The following is a 16,200-nucleotide window of genomic DNA, read 5'->3' as shown; positions in this document are numbered from 1 at the left end:
TTACGCTGAAACATCACTGCGTGCAACTTTTCTCAATCGTTTGCGCCACTCCTGAGATACGTCCGCCAAAACCTTCTGCTACTCATTTACATAGCTCCTCCCCCATGCAAAAGACCAGCTCATCAAAGTTTCCTGGATTTTCACAAATAATGCTCTGGCGTAGAATTACACCCAAAAATTTAGATGCAGCACAGGCAAAGTCACCTGATATGCTCTGAGAGTGAGGCACTATGGCAGAAGACAGTAGCCCACTTGTTATTTGCCCCTATTGGTCGTGCTGCATTTGGACTGGTTTTATACTGGCTTTTACGTTCTGATGTAGCCAAATAAGCTCCGCAGAAAATTTCAGCACAGGTTCACATCAGCAAGATCAGTGCAGGAATTGGCGTAATTTCTGCGTAAGTGTGATCCAGAAAGTTAGAGGCTTATGGTCTCAATTTTAACTCTGAGAAGGGTTTTGAGCAGGTGGGTCATGAGGTGAGTGTGAAACTCATGCACATCAGAATATTTGAGACATTAGCTATTTTAAATCCAGGGCAGCAATTTAATTTGACTGGCGGGTTTCTCACCGGATTCACTAACGCAACAGGAAAACTGCCCACTTTCGGGGTGCAATTTCCAGCTAACCTGCAGAGGCCTATTTAAATCGGGAATGTATGTCTTAAAGCGAGTTTGCATTCTCTTTTGGCTGATTTTGTTGTTGGAGCGGTGGAGGAAGAAACACCTGAAATATGAGTCGCAGGCAATCCCCAAGGTTCTCTGAAGCCTCCCTGGAGGTCCTCTTAGAAGAGGTCAGGGCGAGGAGGGCAGTTCTCTTTCCAGCCAGTAGGAGGGGAATTTGAAAGACGATGAGCACCAGGTGTGGAGAGAGATTGTCAGCTACAGGGGCATCACCCCTAGGATCTGGATGCACCGTAGGTAGTGCTTCACTTACCTCGAGAATAGCAAGCCTGAGTACAATTCGTTTCTCCATCTCCCTCAATAACACATGGCAAAGGTCCAATCTCCCCTCCCCCAGCAATTTAAACACTCCCTCTCCTCCATCGCATCCATCACCACCAAGCACAAGGGCACACTATACCAGCGCTCATTCTCATAAAAAATACTTAATCACCCCTTTCTTGCTACCTTCACAGCAGCCATTAGCAGCACTTTTTTCTCACTTAGTATCCTTGGCAACTGGAAAAAAACCAGAAAGAAGCAAATTCTAAGTTCCGAACTGTCTTGGAAATCCACTAATCACTGCAGCACATGGATCCTAATGAGCTGAGAGCCTCATTAAATATGGCTTCCAGTAAAGTCGGTCAGTTTTCTGAACCCAAATCTGCTAGGTTTTACTCAGCAGGTTTGCTGCTGGGCGGGACTTCTGACTCGCCCAGTTAAAATCGTGTTGGCGTCCTAATAATATCGCAGGACTCCGATTTGCATTTAAAAGTAAGCCGCCTGCTTGCTTACGGCAGATGCGTTTGCCACCTGAGTCAACTTCCAAGTTAAATGGCGGTCGATGGGTTTCCAGTGGATATGGGCAGCATGTTTTTTTATCCAAGTGTTATTCTTCCCTTAAGCTTCATTCAGGAGAGGTTTAACTATTTGTCTGAGTAATCCAACACATTTGATGTCAACTACTGCTTCCATAGATTTAAAAAATATCATGGGTTTCTTCCTGCGTGTTCTGGGAAACCACTGGGATGGTTTTACTTATGATAATTATGGAGATTTGCTAAGGCAAGAAGCCTTTATCAATTTTAGCTATTTCAGTGAAAAGAGCAACATTAAAGACACATTTGGGAGTAGGAACAGCATTACCTTCATTCCATGGATGACGTTTTGAGGCCAGCTGCATTAATATGTACAAGATACTCCTGGCATTGTGCGATAAGGCAAAAGGCATATTAAATCATTCGCCATTACATTGGACTATATTTATCTTCTTAAATGTAGACATGAATACCAAGGATGTCTTTTTCCAAGGCCAGGTGTTACTTTGAATGCTTTAAGTACTTCTAATGCTTAATTGTCTTTATTATATCAAACATAGATGTGTTATGAAAAAATATTTAAGAAACCATGTTGATTACAGAATTTATAATCCATAAAAATATATTCATATACTAATATATATACACACACATATATATGGTTAAGTTCTATATGCTTATTCTTAAAATCCTTACCAGACGTATTACTATCCTAATACTTTATCATTTAGTTCCATTTTTCATTGTTTTATATATCAGTCCTCGGAAAAAGGGCTGGAGACCGAGCAACGTGAGTCTCTGCCCCTTTAGCGTGCCCAGCGTGCCCAGGTATTCATTGGGGTTGGTTGGTGGGGTGGGGGAAAGGGGAAAAGTTTGATCCATACCTGATGAAAATGGAGCAATTTTAATGAAGCGAGAGGGGTTCCCAGCTTCCTGTCTCTTTTACTGGGCGATATGCTCAATGGGCACCCAAGATGATGTGGCCTGCTGCTGGACCTCTGCTGCCAGAAGGTTCACGGGAGTCCTAGGACAGGCTGAAGATCTGCAAGTAAGGCCACATTTTCTGTCTACTGGTTTATGTTTCAATCAGGACCTTCTGGCTGCTAATTTCCATTGGCATGGATGGCCCCAATTACCCAGGCCAGAGAGGCAGACCTGAGAAGCCTGCAGTCCCTGATTTTCCAAGCTGTATCACAAGCAGTAGGCCTGGGGTTGGGTCTAAACTGGGGCTTCCTCCAATCCATTTAAATATCCTGGGACAGGAAATCAGCGCAACCTCAGGCGGAACAACTGCAGCGCACTTCGGGTACGTTGCTCCTGCTTAGCGCACGAGCAGAGGGGGCCGAGGAATATCAGCGCTATTGTTTGTTAAATAGCCTACCAATGGAATTTTTAGTTATGATTAATTTGGACTTGTTAATATAGATTCACTGAATAAACTAGGAGTAAATATTTTAACTTTTGGTGATGTTGTTTTCTTTTAGATTTGTTGGAAGTTGGCAAAACAACTGGCCAAACAATCCTGGAAATCATCAAATCTGGAACAAAAAATGTTTCCACAAATGATAATGAATTTTCTGCTGAGAATCCAAATGCTTTGGGTATGTAAACATATGTTATGTTTGAAACATGCAGTAAACTTTCCCAGCAGCATAGCAGTAGAATCCTTACTTTATAAAGTGAGTTGAAGTCCCTAAGAACAATTCTCTACCACTTTTGAGGCAGTTTCGTGTTCAGAGATGTACCTTGAAGCAGTATGATGCCTTAGTGATGTGGCAGAAGAAAATATACATTGATGTTCTTAAGAGTAATTAGTCATTACTAATTTATTAGAATGCTTCAATGGGTATAGTCTAAGAATGTAAGTATTTGAAGTAAAAACAGAAACTGCTGGTAATACTGGAAAAAGAGAGTTGACAACCCCGATACATACCGGGGTGGGGTTTTGGAGCAGGGGGAGGAGTTACAGTTTCCCCAAACGCTGTGGGGTTTTAACTTCAAACTGTGCATGTTTTTTTTTAAACAGATTCTCTGCCCGGAAGCCAACCTGGTTGACAGGCTTGGCTGCCTGTCGGGCATGAAAATCCTGTGGCTTAAGGCCGCAGCCCAGAAGCGGGTAGGTTTACTGGTTGTTGAGAGTAGAGATCACACATGGGTGGGGCGGGGGGTGGTACAGCATGTTTGGGAGGGTCGGGGTGGTCAAAGTTCGGGGAGTGGGTATAGTGTATTTGATGCTCACTATGCGGTCTCCTCTATCTACATTGGAGAGACCAAACACAGATTGGGTGATCGCTTTACTGAACACCTCCGTTCAGTCCGCCAGTTGGCACAAGTGAGAGTTGTAGGCCGGAATTTTGCCGGTCCTCAGAGTGCGGGTTTGGAGGCGGGACCACTGTCAAAATCGCAAAGATTGACAGCGGGTAGGAAACCCGCTGTCAACCCACCTCCAATCAATCTTCCCAAGTGTCGGGTCCCCGATTTGCGCCTGGACCCAACACCTAGCGGCGGGAAGAGGATTATAGCCACTTACCTGGCTGTTAACAGGTACTTGATACTTGTTAACGGGCTCTTTTTCAATTTTGCCACTTCTGCCTTGGGTTTTCCGATGTCCGGACACCACGCCAGGTAAGTGTGACGTGTTGTGAGTCTGCTGTTATGTTTCTGCATTGATGACAGCTGCAGATGTGCGGGTTAGGTTAATTGGCTATGATAAATTGACCCTTAGTGTTAGGGGGATTAAATACGCGGGGATAGGGTGGGATATGTGTTGGTGTAGGGGTTACGGGGATCGGGTGGGATATGTGTCAGTGCAGGCTCGATGGGCCGAAATGGCCTCTATCTGCACTGTGGGGTTTCTGTGATTCTGTGAGATGTGGTGTGAAGGATCCAATGGTGCACTGGTGAGTTTCAGAGGTAAGAACATGTTGGGAAATCATTTTTAATGCATTTACACTTTTCTGTAGGTAACAAGTTTTGAATTGGATGTCTAGTCCCACCTCATTGGGAGAACCTCTCTCACCAGTGACAGACTGCTTCTGTAACCTCACCTGCAGCTGCCATCTGTTCTAGCCTAAAGAGGGAGTCATTGGAGAGCCTGGGTGCAAGAGCTCACCTTTGTACAGTCATTGCCAGTGTTTGCAGCACCTCAGTGCTGTCAAACACTGAGAAATGAGCTGTCAAAGAAAAGTTGTGCGTGGTCCCTTTAAGAAAACCGGCAGATGACCCATCATCAAATGACGTCATCTGACCGGCTTCCTCATAATTGGCCGGCAAGCCCGCAAGACGGGCTTAACAAGGCCAATCAACCTAAAATCACGCCCGTGGGCCGGATGCAGTTGGGGGCGGGACTGGAACCCGGAAACCAGCTGACCCGCTCCCAAGCTGCCTCCATTTGCAAAGTTGTGGCCATAGTCCTGAGTCACAACTGTCAGTTGCTGTACATCCCTGGAAACTGACCTCAGAGCCTGCACATAGGCATGATCTTCTTCAAACATTCTTCCTTTCAGGCGAGTGCCCATGACTTTAGGATCCCATGACTTTGAAGCATTCAGCAGCCATCTCCTCCCCTGGGAAGGTAACACATCCTAACCCACTCCCCACTTCTCCAGTTCCCTCATGCTCTGTGAGTTACCTAGTGCCACATTCTCACGAACACTATTGAATTCCCCCCGGGTGAGAGTATCGAAACTGCTACATGGGAGTGACAAAGAAAGTGATGCAGGGGATGAGTTTGAGGAGGGTTGGGACAGAGAAAAACATGGAGCAGGAGGTCTTTTCAGGAACTCATGGGTAGAGTTAAGTCCAAATCATCTTTCATCTCCCTCTTCATTATTGTCCTCCTTGTTTTCCTCCTCATACTTCACAAGGAAGTAGTTGTGTTTCTGTTCCGCTTCCTCATCACGATTATCATTTTCCACCTGTTGCTATGCTGGATCTGCAAGGAAGGAGTCTACAAGCTAAGAATGGGTGAACATTCCCCCTTGGTATTAAGGATATAGAGAGTGCAGTTGAAGCTTGTGCCTGTTCAAAGGAATGCCATGGTGACAGTGTAGGCGTTCAACCTGGCGCTGGTAATGTGCCCCCAACCATAGCCATCTCCCATAGGCTTCATGTACTGTTCCTCACAAGGCGTGAGATGTTTCTGGTTGGGGATACCCCCTCTGGTGGGCTGTCTCTTGCGGGCATTGTGTGCTATGTCACCTGCAACAAGATTGCATAACTTAAGTGAATGCTAGCAATTGAAGAATGTGCCAAGTAGCATGGGAGAGAGTAAGAGATGTGGTGGTGCCACTCTGATAAAAATGGAGGATGGAGGTTTTTGGGTTGTGCTTGCAAGTAACAGCTTTTAGGGATATAGGTAGTGGAGAAAATGCTAGAGTCCATTATAAAAGATGTAATAGCAGAGCACTTGGAAAACAGTGACGGGATCGGACAAAGTCAACATGGATTTACAAAAGGTAAATCGTGCTTCACTAATCTACTGGAAATTTTTGAGGATGTAACTAGCAAAATAGATAAGGGAGAACCAGTGGATGTGGTGTATTTGGACTTTCAGAAGGCTTTTGATAAGGTCCCACATAAGAGATTAGCATGTAAAGTTAAGGCACATGGGATTGGGGGCAAGGTATTGACTTGGATAGAGAACTGGTTGGCAGATAGAAAGCAAAGAGTTGGAATAAATGGGTCTTTTTCCGAGTGGCAGGCAGTGACTAGTGGGGTACCGCAGGGATCGGTCCTTGGACCCCAGCTATTCACAATATATATTAATGATGATCTAGACAAGGGAACTAGATGTAATATCTCCAAATTTGCAGACGACACAAAGCTGGGTGGGCGTGTGTGCTGTGAGGATGATGCCGAGAAACTACAGGATGATTTGGACAGGCTGGGTGATTGGGCAGAAGCATGGCAGATGCAATATAACGTGGATAAATGTGAGGTTATCCACTTTGGTGGCAAAAACAGGAAGGCAGATTATTATCTGAATGGCAATAGATTGGGAGAAGGGGAAGTGCAACGAGACCTGGGTATCCTTGTGCACCAGTCGCTGAAGGTAAGCATGCAGGTGCAGCAGGCGGTTAAGAAGGCAAATGGTATGTTGGCCTTCATAGCGAGAGGGTTTGAGTACAGGAACAAGGATGTCTTGCTGCAGTGGTATAGGACCTTGGTGAGACCACATCTTGAATATTGTGTGCAGTTTTGGTCGCCTTATCCGAGGAAGGATATTCTTGCCATGGAAGGAGTTCAGCGAAGATTCACCAGGCTGATACTTGGGATGGCAGGAATGACGTATGAGGAGAGATTGGGACGATTGGGCTTGTACTGGCTGAAGTTTAGAAGAATGAGAGGGGATCTCATTGAAACTTATAAAATTCTGGCAGGACTGGACAGACTAGATGCAGTGAGGATGTTCCCGATGGTCGGGGAGTCCAGAACCAGGGGTCACAGTCTAAGGATAAGGGGTAAGCCATTTAGGACAGAAATGAGGAGGAATTTCTTCACCCAGAGAGTGGTGAACCTGTGGAATTCTCTACCACAGAAGGCAGTAGAGGCCAATACATTAAATATATTCAAGAAGGAGTTGGATATATTCCTTAAGGCTAAAGGGATCAAGGGATATGGGGAGAAGGCAGGGACCGGGTACTGAACTTGGATGATCAGCCATGATCGCATTGAATGGCGGAGCAGGCTCGAGGGGCCGAATGGCCTACTCCTGCTCCTATCTTCTATGTTTCTATGTCATACTGTAAGGCCCTGAGTTAGTGTCCCCTTAACCAGAGTGTATTGTGAATGGTTAGTTGTATAGCTGTTACATTTAGAGGATAATGAATGTGCTGGTCCCCAGGGTAGCCAAGGAAGAAAAGAGGCAGTGGTTAGTGTTACCTTACTTGCTCTGATCAGGTCATTGAACTATTCCTGGCACTAGTCTGTAGTTCTTGGGGGTGGGAGAGTTGGCACTCAGTGCCAGTGCCATCTCCCTCCACATAGCACAAATTATCTTTTCGGCAGATTTCCTGCCATAGATGGTCAGAACTCTCTATGTTCTGTTTCATCCAACAGGGTATGGACGATTTGGACAGGTTGGGTGATTGGGCAGAAACATGGCAAATGCACTATAATGTGGATAAATGTGAGGTTATCCACTTTGGTGGCAAAAACAGGAAGGCAGATTATTATTTGAATGGCAATAGATTGGGAGAAGGGGAAGTGCAAAGAGACCTGGGTGTCATTGTGCACCAGTCGCTGAAGGTAAGCATGCAGGTGCAGCAGGCAGTTAAGAAGGCAAATGGTATGTTGGCCTTCGTAGCAAGAGGGTTCGAGTACAGGAACAAGGATGTCTTGCTACAGTTGTACAGGGCCTTGGTGAGACCGCACCTTGAGTATTGTGTGCAGTTTTGGTCACCTTACCTGAGGAAGGACGTTCTTGCCATGGAGGGAGTGCAGCGAAGATTCACCAGGCTGATACCTGGGATGGCAGGAATGACGTATGAGGAGAGATTGTGTCGATTGGGCTTATACTCACTGGAGTTTAGAAGATTGAGAGGGGATCTCATCGAAACCTATAAAATTCTGTCAGGTCTGGACAGACTAGATGCAGGAAGGATGTTTCTGATGGCCGGGGAGTCCAGAACCAGGGGTCATAGTCTAAGGATAAGGGGTAAGCCATTTAGGACTGAAATGAGGAGGAATTTCTTCACCCAGAGAGTGGTGAACCTGTGGAATTCTCTGCCACAGAGGGCGATGGAGACTAGTTCATTAAATATATTCAAGAAAGAGTTGGCTATATTTCTTGAGGCTAAAGGGATCAAGGGATATGGGGAAAAGGCAGGGACAGGGTACTGAATTTGGATGATCAGACATGATCACATTGAATGGCGGAGCAGGCTCGAAGGGCCAAATGGCCTACTCCTGCTCCTATCTTCTATGTTTCTATGTTTGCAAGTTGGACTGAGTGGAAATTGTGACATCTTCTTTGCCTCTGTATCATGCCTTCTTTGCCTGCCACTGCCAGGTTCTCCTATGTTAGACATTCTTGTAAAGTGGCATAAAAACAGACATGTGACATGCTAGCTGATAGTTAACTCACTGCAGCAGCACATTTCCTTACTTACCTGCTCCTCCAGACTGCTGCTGCAATCTTCAGCCAGAACTGGATGTTTAAAGATTTCGCCCTAATTTCCATGTAGCTCATCATATATTGCTTCCATTTTACACCAGACACTACTCCATTGGATATGCAAATGAACTAAGTTACAAAATTCTTGTCTAAATACCTCTCTCCACCATCAACAAGCACAACTCATTTTCGATTGGTGTAAAAGAAAGGAAAAAGACTTGCATTTATATAACGGGTTTCACAACTGCAGGATGTCTCAAAGCGCTTTACACCCAATGAAGTACATTTTGGTGAAGAGTAGTAACTGTTGTAATGCGGTGCAACTCATCATGTGAAATTTCGGGGCCTATATGTTTTATGACTTTTAGAAAAAAATGTAAAGCAATTTTAATAAAACAGCATAATTTAACATTTAGCTAAATCTTAACAAGAAATAAGAAAAGACCAGATTATTTCTGGCTTCAACAGTAAAACTAAACTGTTTTCAGTATATTGAATGCTATTTCTATAGATTTACACTTAAATATATTCTAATAAATATCGCTTTAAAAAGATCATCTAGAATATTGCATTAGATTAAATATTTTGCAAAGCTAACTGAAGTAGTGCATGTAAAAGTTTATTTTAGAAACATATTTAGTGTGACACGTGTAAGAGATAGCAATAACAGTAAAATGTACAACGTAGCAAATGATTACCACCTGCCATATCACGTATAATTACGTGACTTTTTTCTACATTTTGTTACAGTTACTACGATGAGAACAATTGAATTAATCATAGCTGGATGTGTCACAGTTTTGGCATTGTTACTATTTTTGATTAATGATTCACTTAAAAAATTGAAAGGCTAATATAAGGCAATGCAAGCATATTGCTACTACACTACCATTTATCAAGGTATTGAACAGATCCTGGTGATCAGTATCTGCTTGGAGCAAAAACTGATAACCTCAACAACTGGTGTTGAAAATCTTAGAGCCACAGTCCAAGCTGTTATTCTGGAACCACGCCCGCTGGTGCCCTCCAGCACTAAGTTGGCAGGGTCAGTGGGAAGGCATCTCATTTGCATGGGGCCAGTTGGCGCCCACACCATCATGGGCATATCTCGGACACCCACCTGCCTCATACTACCTGTAGGATTCTATGGCCATTTTGAGTAGAAGCATGCCTAAAAGTACAGTCCCACACTGAGTTGTTAATTCAGTAGTGGTCGATAGTGTTTTAAATGTGGGATGGGCCATTGTTTTTAAGAGTTCCCAAACAATGGCCCATTCATTGGCAATGTCTGGCCATTCAGGAGACATCTAACATCTTGGTGTTGACAAGTTTCTTGGATCTCTGCTCGTCTTTGTAGAGAGGCCTTTAAAAAATCATTAAAGACACCAGAAAGTCAAAAGAGCAGCAGGAAAGGCTGATGATTGAATAAAACAGCAGCAAAGCTGTGAAAGGAGTCAGGGCAGAAGGAAGGGTGTGTGGGGGAGAACCACCTGGTTGTTAGCATAGATAGCAGAGAAAGAGGCTTTTTGCGTTAAGTTCCCAGAAGTGGACTAGTGGAATGCGTGTTTTGTTTTGTAACAGTTCATGAACAGAAATGGTACTAATTGTTACTAATGAATTTCACGATACTCAGTGTTGTGTATGTTTTTGGTCTACCATAGAATAAAGCAGCTTACAAACCAAACCGAATCAAATGATGCCTTGACTAATGTTAAATCGGTTCAACTTTGAAGAGATTAATGGAGTACCCATGCTTAAGGTCCAGGTCACAAGGGAGTTTCATTGTTACACTCCCAGATCCTGCTACCGCACTAGCACATACAGGGCAGTGGGAGTCAACTTCTATTTTTTTTCAAAAGGGGTAACCAGAGCACTTAAGGGAGCGATTAATACCACTTAAACCAAGTAGGTTATGCTGGGATCGTGCCTGCAGCAATGAGTTGACGAGGGCATGGGGCATGTGAGCACCGGCAACGCTATGGCACATCTCAAATGCCTGCCATCCCCATACAACCAGAAACTCTGGCACCTAGGCACTATTGGGGGGCCGACTCCCGGAATAGGGAGTCAGTCTCCACTTCTAGCCCTGCCCCCTCCGACATGGTTGGCTTTGTAAGGGATCAGTGGAGGCTCTACCCCCTTCAGAACGATACTAGAATTTCCCAACTAAGGTTGGGAACCGGGCCTATTTTCCGAGTGTTTCCACAAGATCCCACAGAAATCACACGGAAGAACGAAGGAAGTTTGGCTCTACTGTATTTATGCATGAGCGAAGACCAAACCAAATCTTTTTTAGTGATACAAATAGGCCATTCCTAGTTAATTTGAAAATACTTAAAATAATCGCCCTTTTGAACACTTGGGTTTTTCTGTCATTTAAATACATTGATTTATATGTGCAAGGACAGAATATGTCCTCTTGCTGTCACTATTAGCTTTATGGAGTCATGCTGGGTAGTTAATGAGCAGCTGCTGTCTGTTTGGTGCTGTAGCTGAGTACATAAGTGTCTTAAATTTAAAATTGTATTTATTTTTATACCTTCCTGTCCATGTGGTGAAGTTCCATGTGAGCACAGTGGTGATCCCAGGGGGAATTTCCAGGCAACCTATTATCACATATGCTTTTTTATTCTAGTAGCTCAGTGACATTTGTGAATCAATCCAGTGTCACTTCTTGGCTCTAATACTGAATTTCAGGGTCCTGAAAAACAATCCACAAATGTGCATAAATTTAATGCTTCACATTTTCATATTGTGATAACCATAATAAATGTCATTTTATTAGACAGGTTTACTTACAATATATATTTTAATAATGGTCCAGTTTTCAGGGAATGCTGATTAATTGTGCTGTCTGTTAAGCAACAAGCAGGTTGTGGGAGTGGTGACTTATAAATCTTTAATACTGAATTTGTATTCTCATAGGAACATAGAAGCTGGAGTAGGCCATTCAGCCTCTCGAGCCTGTTCCGCCATTCAATGAGATCATGGCTGATCTGTGATCTAACTCCATATACCCGCCTTTGGCCTATATCCCTTAATACCTTTGGTTAACAAAAAGCTATCGATCTCAGATTTAAAATTAACAATTGATCTAGCATCAATTGCCATTTGCAGAGGAGAGTTCCAAACTTTTACCACCCTTCCTAATTTCACTCCTGAAAAGTCTGGCCCTAATTTTTAGACTATGCCTCCTAGTCCTAGGATCCCCAACCAGTGGAAATAGTTTCTCTCTATCTACCCTATCTGTTCACCTTAATAACTTGAAAACTTCAATCAGATCACCCTTTAACCTTCTAAATTCTAGGGAATACAACCCTATTTTGTGTAATCTCTCCTCGTAACTTAACCCTTGAAGTTCACCCACATGAGAAGAATTGCAATTAAATGTACAAAGTTCTTACTCGTTGAATCTTAAGACTCAGCATTTATTGCTTCACTGTTTCAATGCAAAATGATTAACTTTGCCCCCAAAATTCACAGGGGTGCGACCCTTGCAGACATTTATGGGGTCCAGGGTGGAGCCCCAAGGAGCCAACCTTTGGCTCTGTGGAGGCACACCTGACGAAGACAGTGGAAACGCAGGCTGAAGCAGTTTCCACCCCTCAGAAAGTGGAAGATAATTGCCACAGCAGCTTCCCATGTCAGGGAGCCACTTTAATAAAAATCCCCAATCTTTGTCTCCAAGCCCCAAACTCAGCCTGGACCCCTCCATTCAGTGTGGCCCATGTGCCCTATTGAAGTCCAGTATGTCTCATCTCACAGGGTGTAGCTGCCTCTACGCATAAGCTGGATACCAATGAGGCTGAGGAAGCAGGAACTCCCAGTATAGGGGATTCCTAGCCTCTGCCACCACCTCTTCCACCTCAGAAGTTTTGTTTGCAACGGGCAGAGGCTTTGCCACCAAAACAAGGCCATTGAAAATACCCACGCAAGACCAGGACCCAGTGTTTCAGGCCATTCTGGCAGACACCCACCAGAGTTATGGCGAGAGTCTGCTGGAACAGCAAATCAAATTCAGGATCATGATTTATTTGCCTGTTTTATTGTCAACAGTAATAGAGTTGCAACTCTAATGGTGTGTTCAGTATCCCATTGTTAAGTTTTTTAAGTACCTGATCCATAATATTCCAGTACACCATTTGCACTTACTGTTGATAATATGAGCTGAATCATGCATTATCCAGGTATAGAATTAATTGGTATATTTAGATTGCATAACTATTTTTACATGTTTATTGGGAATCAATTGTGAATGCATTTCAATTAAGTTGCAACTATGTGCTTGGTTACGTTTTTAAAAATTCTTTGTTGTTTTTTTCCTGCAGACGGCTCCTTTGGTTCTGCATCTGAGTACCCTGAAGCCCAGGCAAGCAGTCATCACCCAGAAGAACTTTACACTCAACAAGCTGCTTTTAACTTTGTACTTTATGGACTGCCAAATCTAATTGTCACATAGACTATTAAAGATGAAATATTAAATCTCTACATATGTTACACAAAATAGTTAGCCTTTTGCAGTGTAAACTCCTGAAATCCAGTATACAGATAATTATAGTAGTTCAAATTTGAGATTTTGACTGGATTTATTAAGTTTGATTCAACAGTTTTCTTTTTGTTAAATTTCTTGAGTTATTTGAATGTTGAGTTTCCAATTGATTTCATATTTTGATTGTTATGAATGTTTTTAAATGATTTGGAGATAAACTTTCCAGTTGTGGAACATGTCCAGTGTCTATTGTCCAGTGGCTTTACACAGTGGTAACCTGCCATGTTTCAACAATGGCCATATTGACATTCATGGTTTACCATCTAGATTATTGTAATTCAGGCAGGACAGCAGGATTACGGCAACGTGTCTGATTTGACCACCTTTTTTGCCAAAATGTAATGCTTCTACTTACCCTCATCAGTGCATACCAATTAATTCTTAAACACTTCTTGCATGCAGGACTACAGTCAAGTGCTTAATAAGGAGCCCTAGTGAAATTGAAGTCAATGGGAATCAGGGGGAAGACTCTCCACTGTCTGAAGTCATTCCTAGCACAAAGGTAGATGGTTGTGTTTGTTGGAGTCCAATCATCTCAGCCCTAAAACATCACTGCAGTTGTTCCTCAGGGCAGTGTCCTTGGCCCAACCATCTTCAGCTACTTCATCAATGACCTTCCCTCCATCAAAAGGTCAGAAGTGGGGATGTTTGCTGATGATTGCACAGTGTTCAATTCCATTTGCAACTCCTCAGATAATGAAGCAGTCCGTGCCCTCATGCAATAAGACCTGGACAACATTCAGGCTTTGTAGGGGTTTCGCAAAATTCCCCTGTTTTTCCCTGAAGATTGAAAATATTGGTCCACATCGTGGACGAAGAATTGGGTGATGTGACTTGTCTACAATGTTTTAAAATGTGCCTAGAACCGCAAAAGACTGCTCTGAGATGGAAAGAACATGGACAACACGGGAGTCGAAGAGCTCTGTGGAAAATATTCACATACCTTAAGACAGTACTTTTATTAATAAATTGTTCCCTGGAGTTTAGGCAATCACAAAAGGTTTTAAAATGGCACAGAAAGCATTGGCCAAGAAGAATGGGGCTTGAAAAAGGCAGCTTGAGTTGTCTGCGAAAAAGTGGGAGGATACAGTGGCAGTCAAAGATCTGCCAATCAAAGGGGGGTTCCCTTCAGAAGCACTTGAAGTTGCTTATTGACATAAGGGATTAGCCCACTTGAGACCAATGCAGGACAATCGATTGAAACTGCTTCTGTTTACACAGCAATTCAAAGCACTCACAGACAATGAGGCACATTGAAACTGTGGAACGGATTTTGATATGCAACAGTTTAAGCATTGAATAGGTTTGAATCACCCATCATTCTGGACAATAGGGCAGTTGCATTCCCTTTTGTTTTAGCCCAGGTGAGCTCCGGATGTGGGCAGGAACATTTCGGCCCCACAGTGCAGACGCATTAACCCATTCCAACCATTTTGAATTAACCAATCATCAGCGTTTCTTTTGTGTATTGGCACTTTGGGCGTGAATTTTGCAGACGGACTTTTTCAGGTATAAAAGATAGCTCCTGAGAAGCTATCGCTCTCTTGGCTCTTAGCTCTTACTTCGCTGGACCCCAGGTGAGCAGGTTTCTGACTCCTCAGCAAAGCAACCTAGTAAGGAGTTGGGGGGATGGTAATTAAGGGGATATTGCTAAGATTGTTTAATCAACATTGTAGCCATTTACCCCTCGTTTTTGCCGTCTGCCTTCCTCCATTTAAGCAATTTTACTGTAATTTACTGTGTTTGTGTGGTATAGTTTTATATTTGATTATAGTTTCTTTTAGTTAATAAAGCTTGATTTTCTTTCATCCAGACCATTTGTCCGTTTTAATATAATTAATTATAAGCCCTTCAGTCAGAACTGGAAGGTGGGGTAGCAATTCGAAACCGCTGTTTGAAAATTGGTTTATTGGAATTTGGTTTACAGTGTAGCAGCAGGCTGATTGGCTATGATAAATTGACCCTTAGTGTTAGGGGGATTAAATACGTGGGGTTACGGGGATAGGGTGGGATATGTGTTGGTGTAGGGGTTACGGGGATCGGGTGGGATATGTGTCGGTGCAGGCTCGATGGGCCGAAATGGCCTCTATCTGCACTGTGGGGTTTCTGTGATTCTGTGACCAGGTGAATTACCGTAAACCAGGTAAAAGATTGGAATTGGTCAGAGTGCAGGCAAAGGCTGCAAGACCAGGGAAATTACCTTAAACCAGCTAAAAGATGCCCCCCTACAGCTTGGGCTGATAAGTGGTAAGCAACATTCATGCCACACAAATGCGAGACAATCACTATCTCCAACAAAAGAGAGTCTAACCATCTCCCATGACATTCAATGACATTACCATCATCAAATCCCCCACCATTAACATCCTGGGGGTCACCATTGACCAGAAACTTAACTGGGCCAGCCACATAAGTACTGGGCTAGAAATTTGGCTGCTTTGCACTTCCCGTTAGTGCCTGCAGGGGGCAGTAACAGGTCGCTAAGGGGTTACTGACCAGGAGCCGCAAATTCAGCGACACCCGCGAACTTCCCTGGCAGTTTTGTGCTGGCACTAACACTTATCGCCTCGGTTTCTAGCGCCCCGTAGATCATGATGTCATCAAGTGTGCAGCGCCCCGTTGCCGCTCTGGATGTGAAATGTGAAATATACTCCCGCCCCCTGCTGCATCACCAGGCGTCAACAACGGCAGCAACAGGAGGCGTTGTTACCTTGGCTGGCCACTTGGGGAGCGATAATTAAAGGCAGTGGTGGTCAGGTAGGCCAAACTTTATTCTTCGTATCAGTCTGGTGCCTGCTGAATGTTTTTGAAGCCTCATTGCTGTGCGATGCCTAAGCCCTCCACTCTCTGAGAGTGACTGGGGCTGTAATGGAAGTCGAGCAGGTCCCCTGGCCCCACAGAAATAAGAAGAAAAATGTTGCAAACCATCACTGGCCCTTCCCTTTAAGTGAGGAAAGGAGCCTCTGATGCCGGTAGCACTGCACTGCACATTCTTCAGCGCTCTGCTACAACCGCCCCATCACACACTTTAGCGCCCTAAGAGTAGTGGTTAGTGC

At 43.8% G+C, this 16,200-nt stretch overlaps 1 protein-coding gene across 2 annotated transcripts in view; it reads left to right on the top strand.

Annotated features, from left to right (window-relative positions):
• Window positions 1-14,958, top strand: part of cfap46 (cilia and flagella associated protein 46) — a 575,305-nt gene extending 560,347 nt beyond the window's left edge. For both annotated transcript variants that reach the window (XM_085994743.1, XM_085994742.1), the window contains 2 exons: window positions 2,963-3,079; window positions 12,924-14,958. In XM_085994743.1, the coding sequence (XP_085850869.1) occupies window positions 2,963-3,079; window positions 12,924-13,054 (248 nt within the window). In that variant the 3' untranslated portion in view covers window positions 13,055-14,958. The remainder of the gene's footprint in view (window positions 1-2,962; window positions 3,080-12,923) is intronic.
• The last annotated feature ends 1,242 nt before the right edge of the window (window positions 14,959-16,200 follow it).

The sequence above is a fragment of the Somniosus microcephalus genome, chromosome 8 (genome assembly GCF_052327205.1).
Source record: "Somniosus microcephalus isolate GS21.2 chromosome 8, FLI_Smic_1.0, whole genome shotgun sequence".
Lineage (NCBI taxonomy): Eukaryota > Metazoa > Chordata > Chondrichthyes > Squaliformes > Somniosidae > Somniosus > Somniosus microcephalus.
The sequence above is the reverse complement of the archived record's forward strand: the minus strand, read 5'-3'. Positions and strand labels throughout refer to the sequence as shown.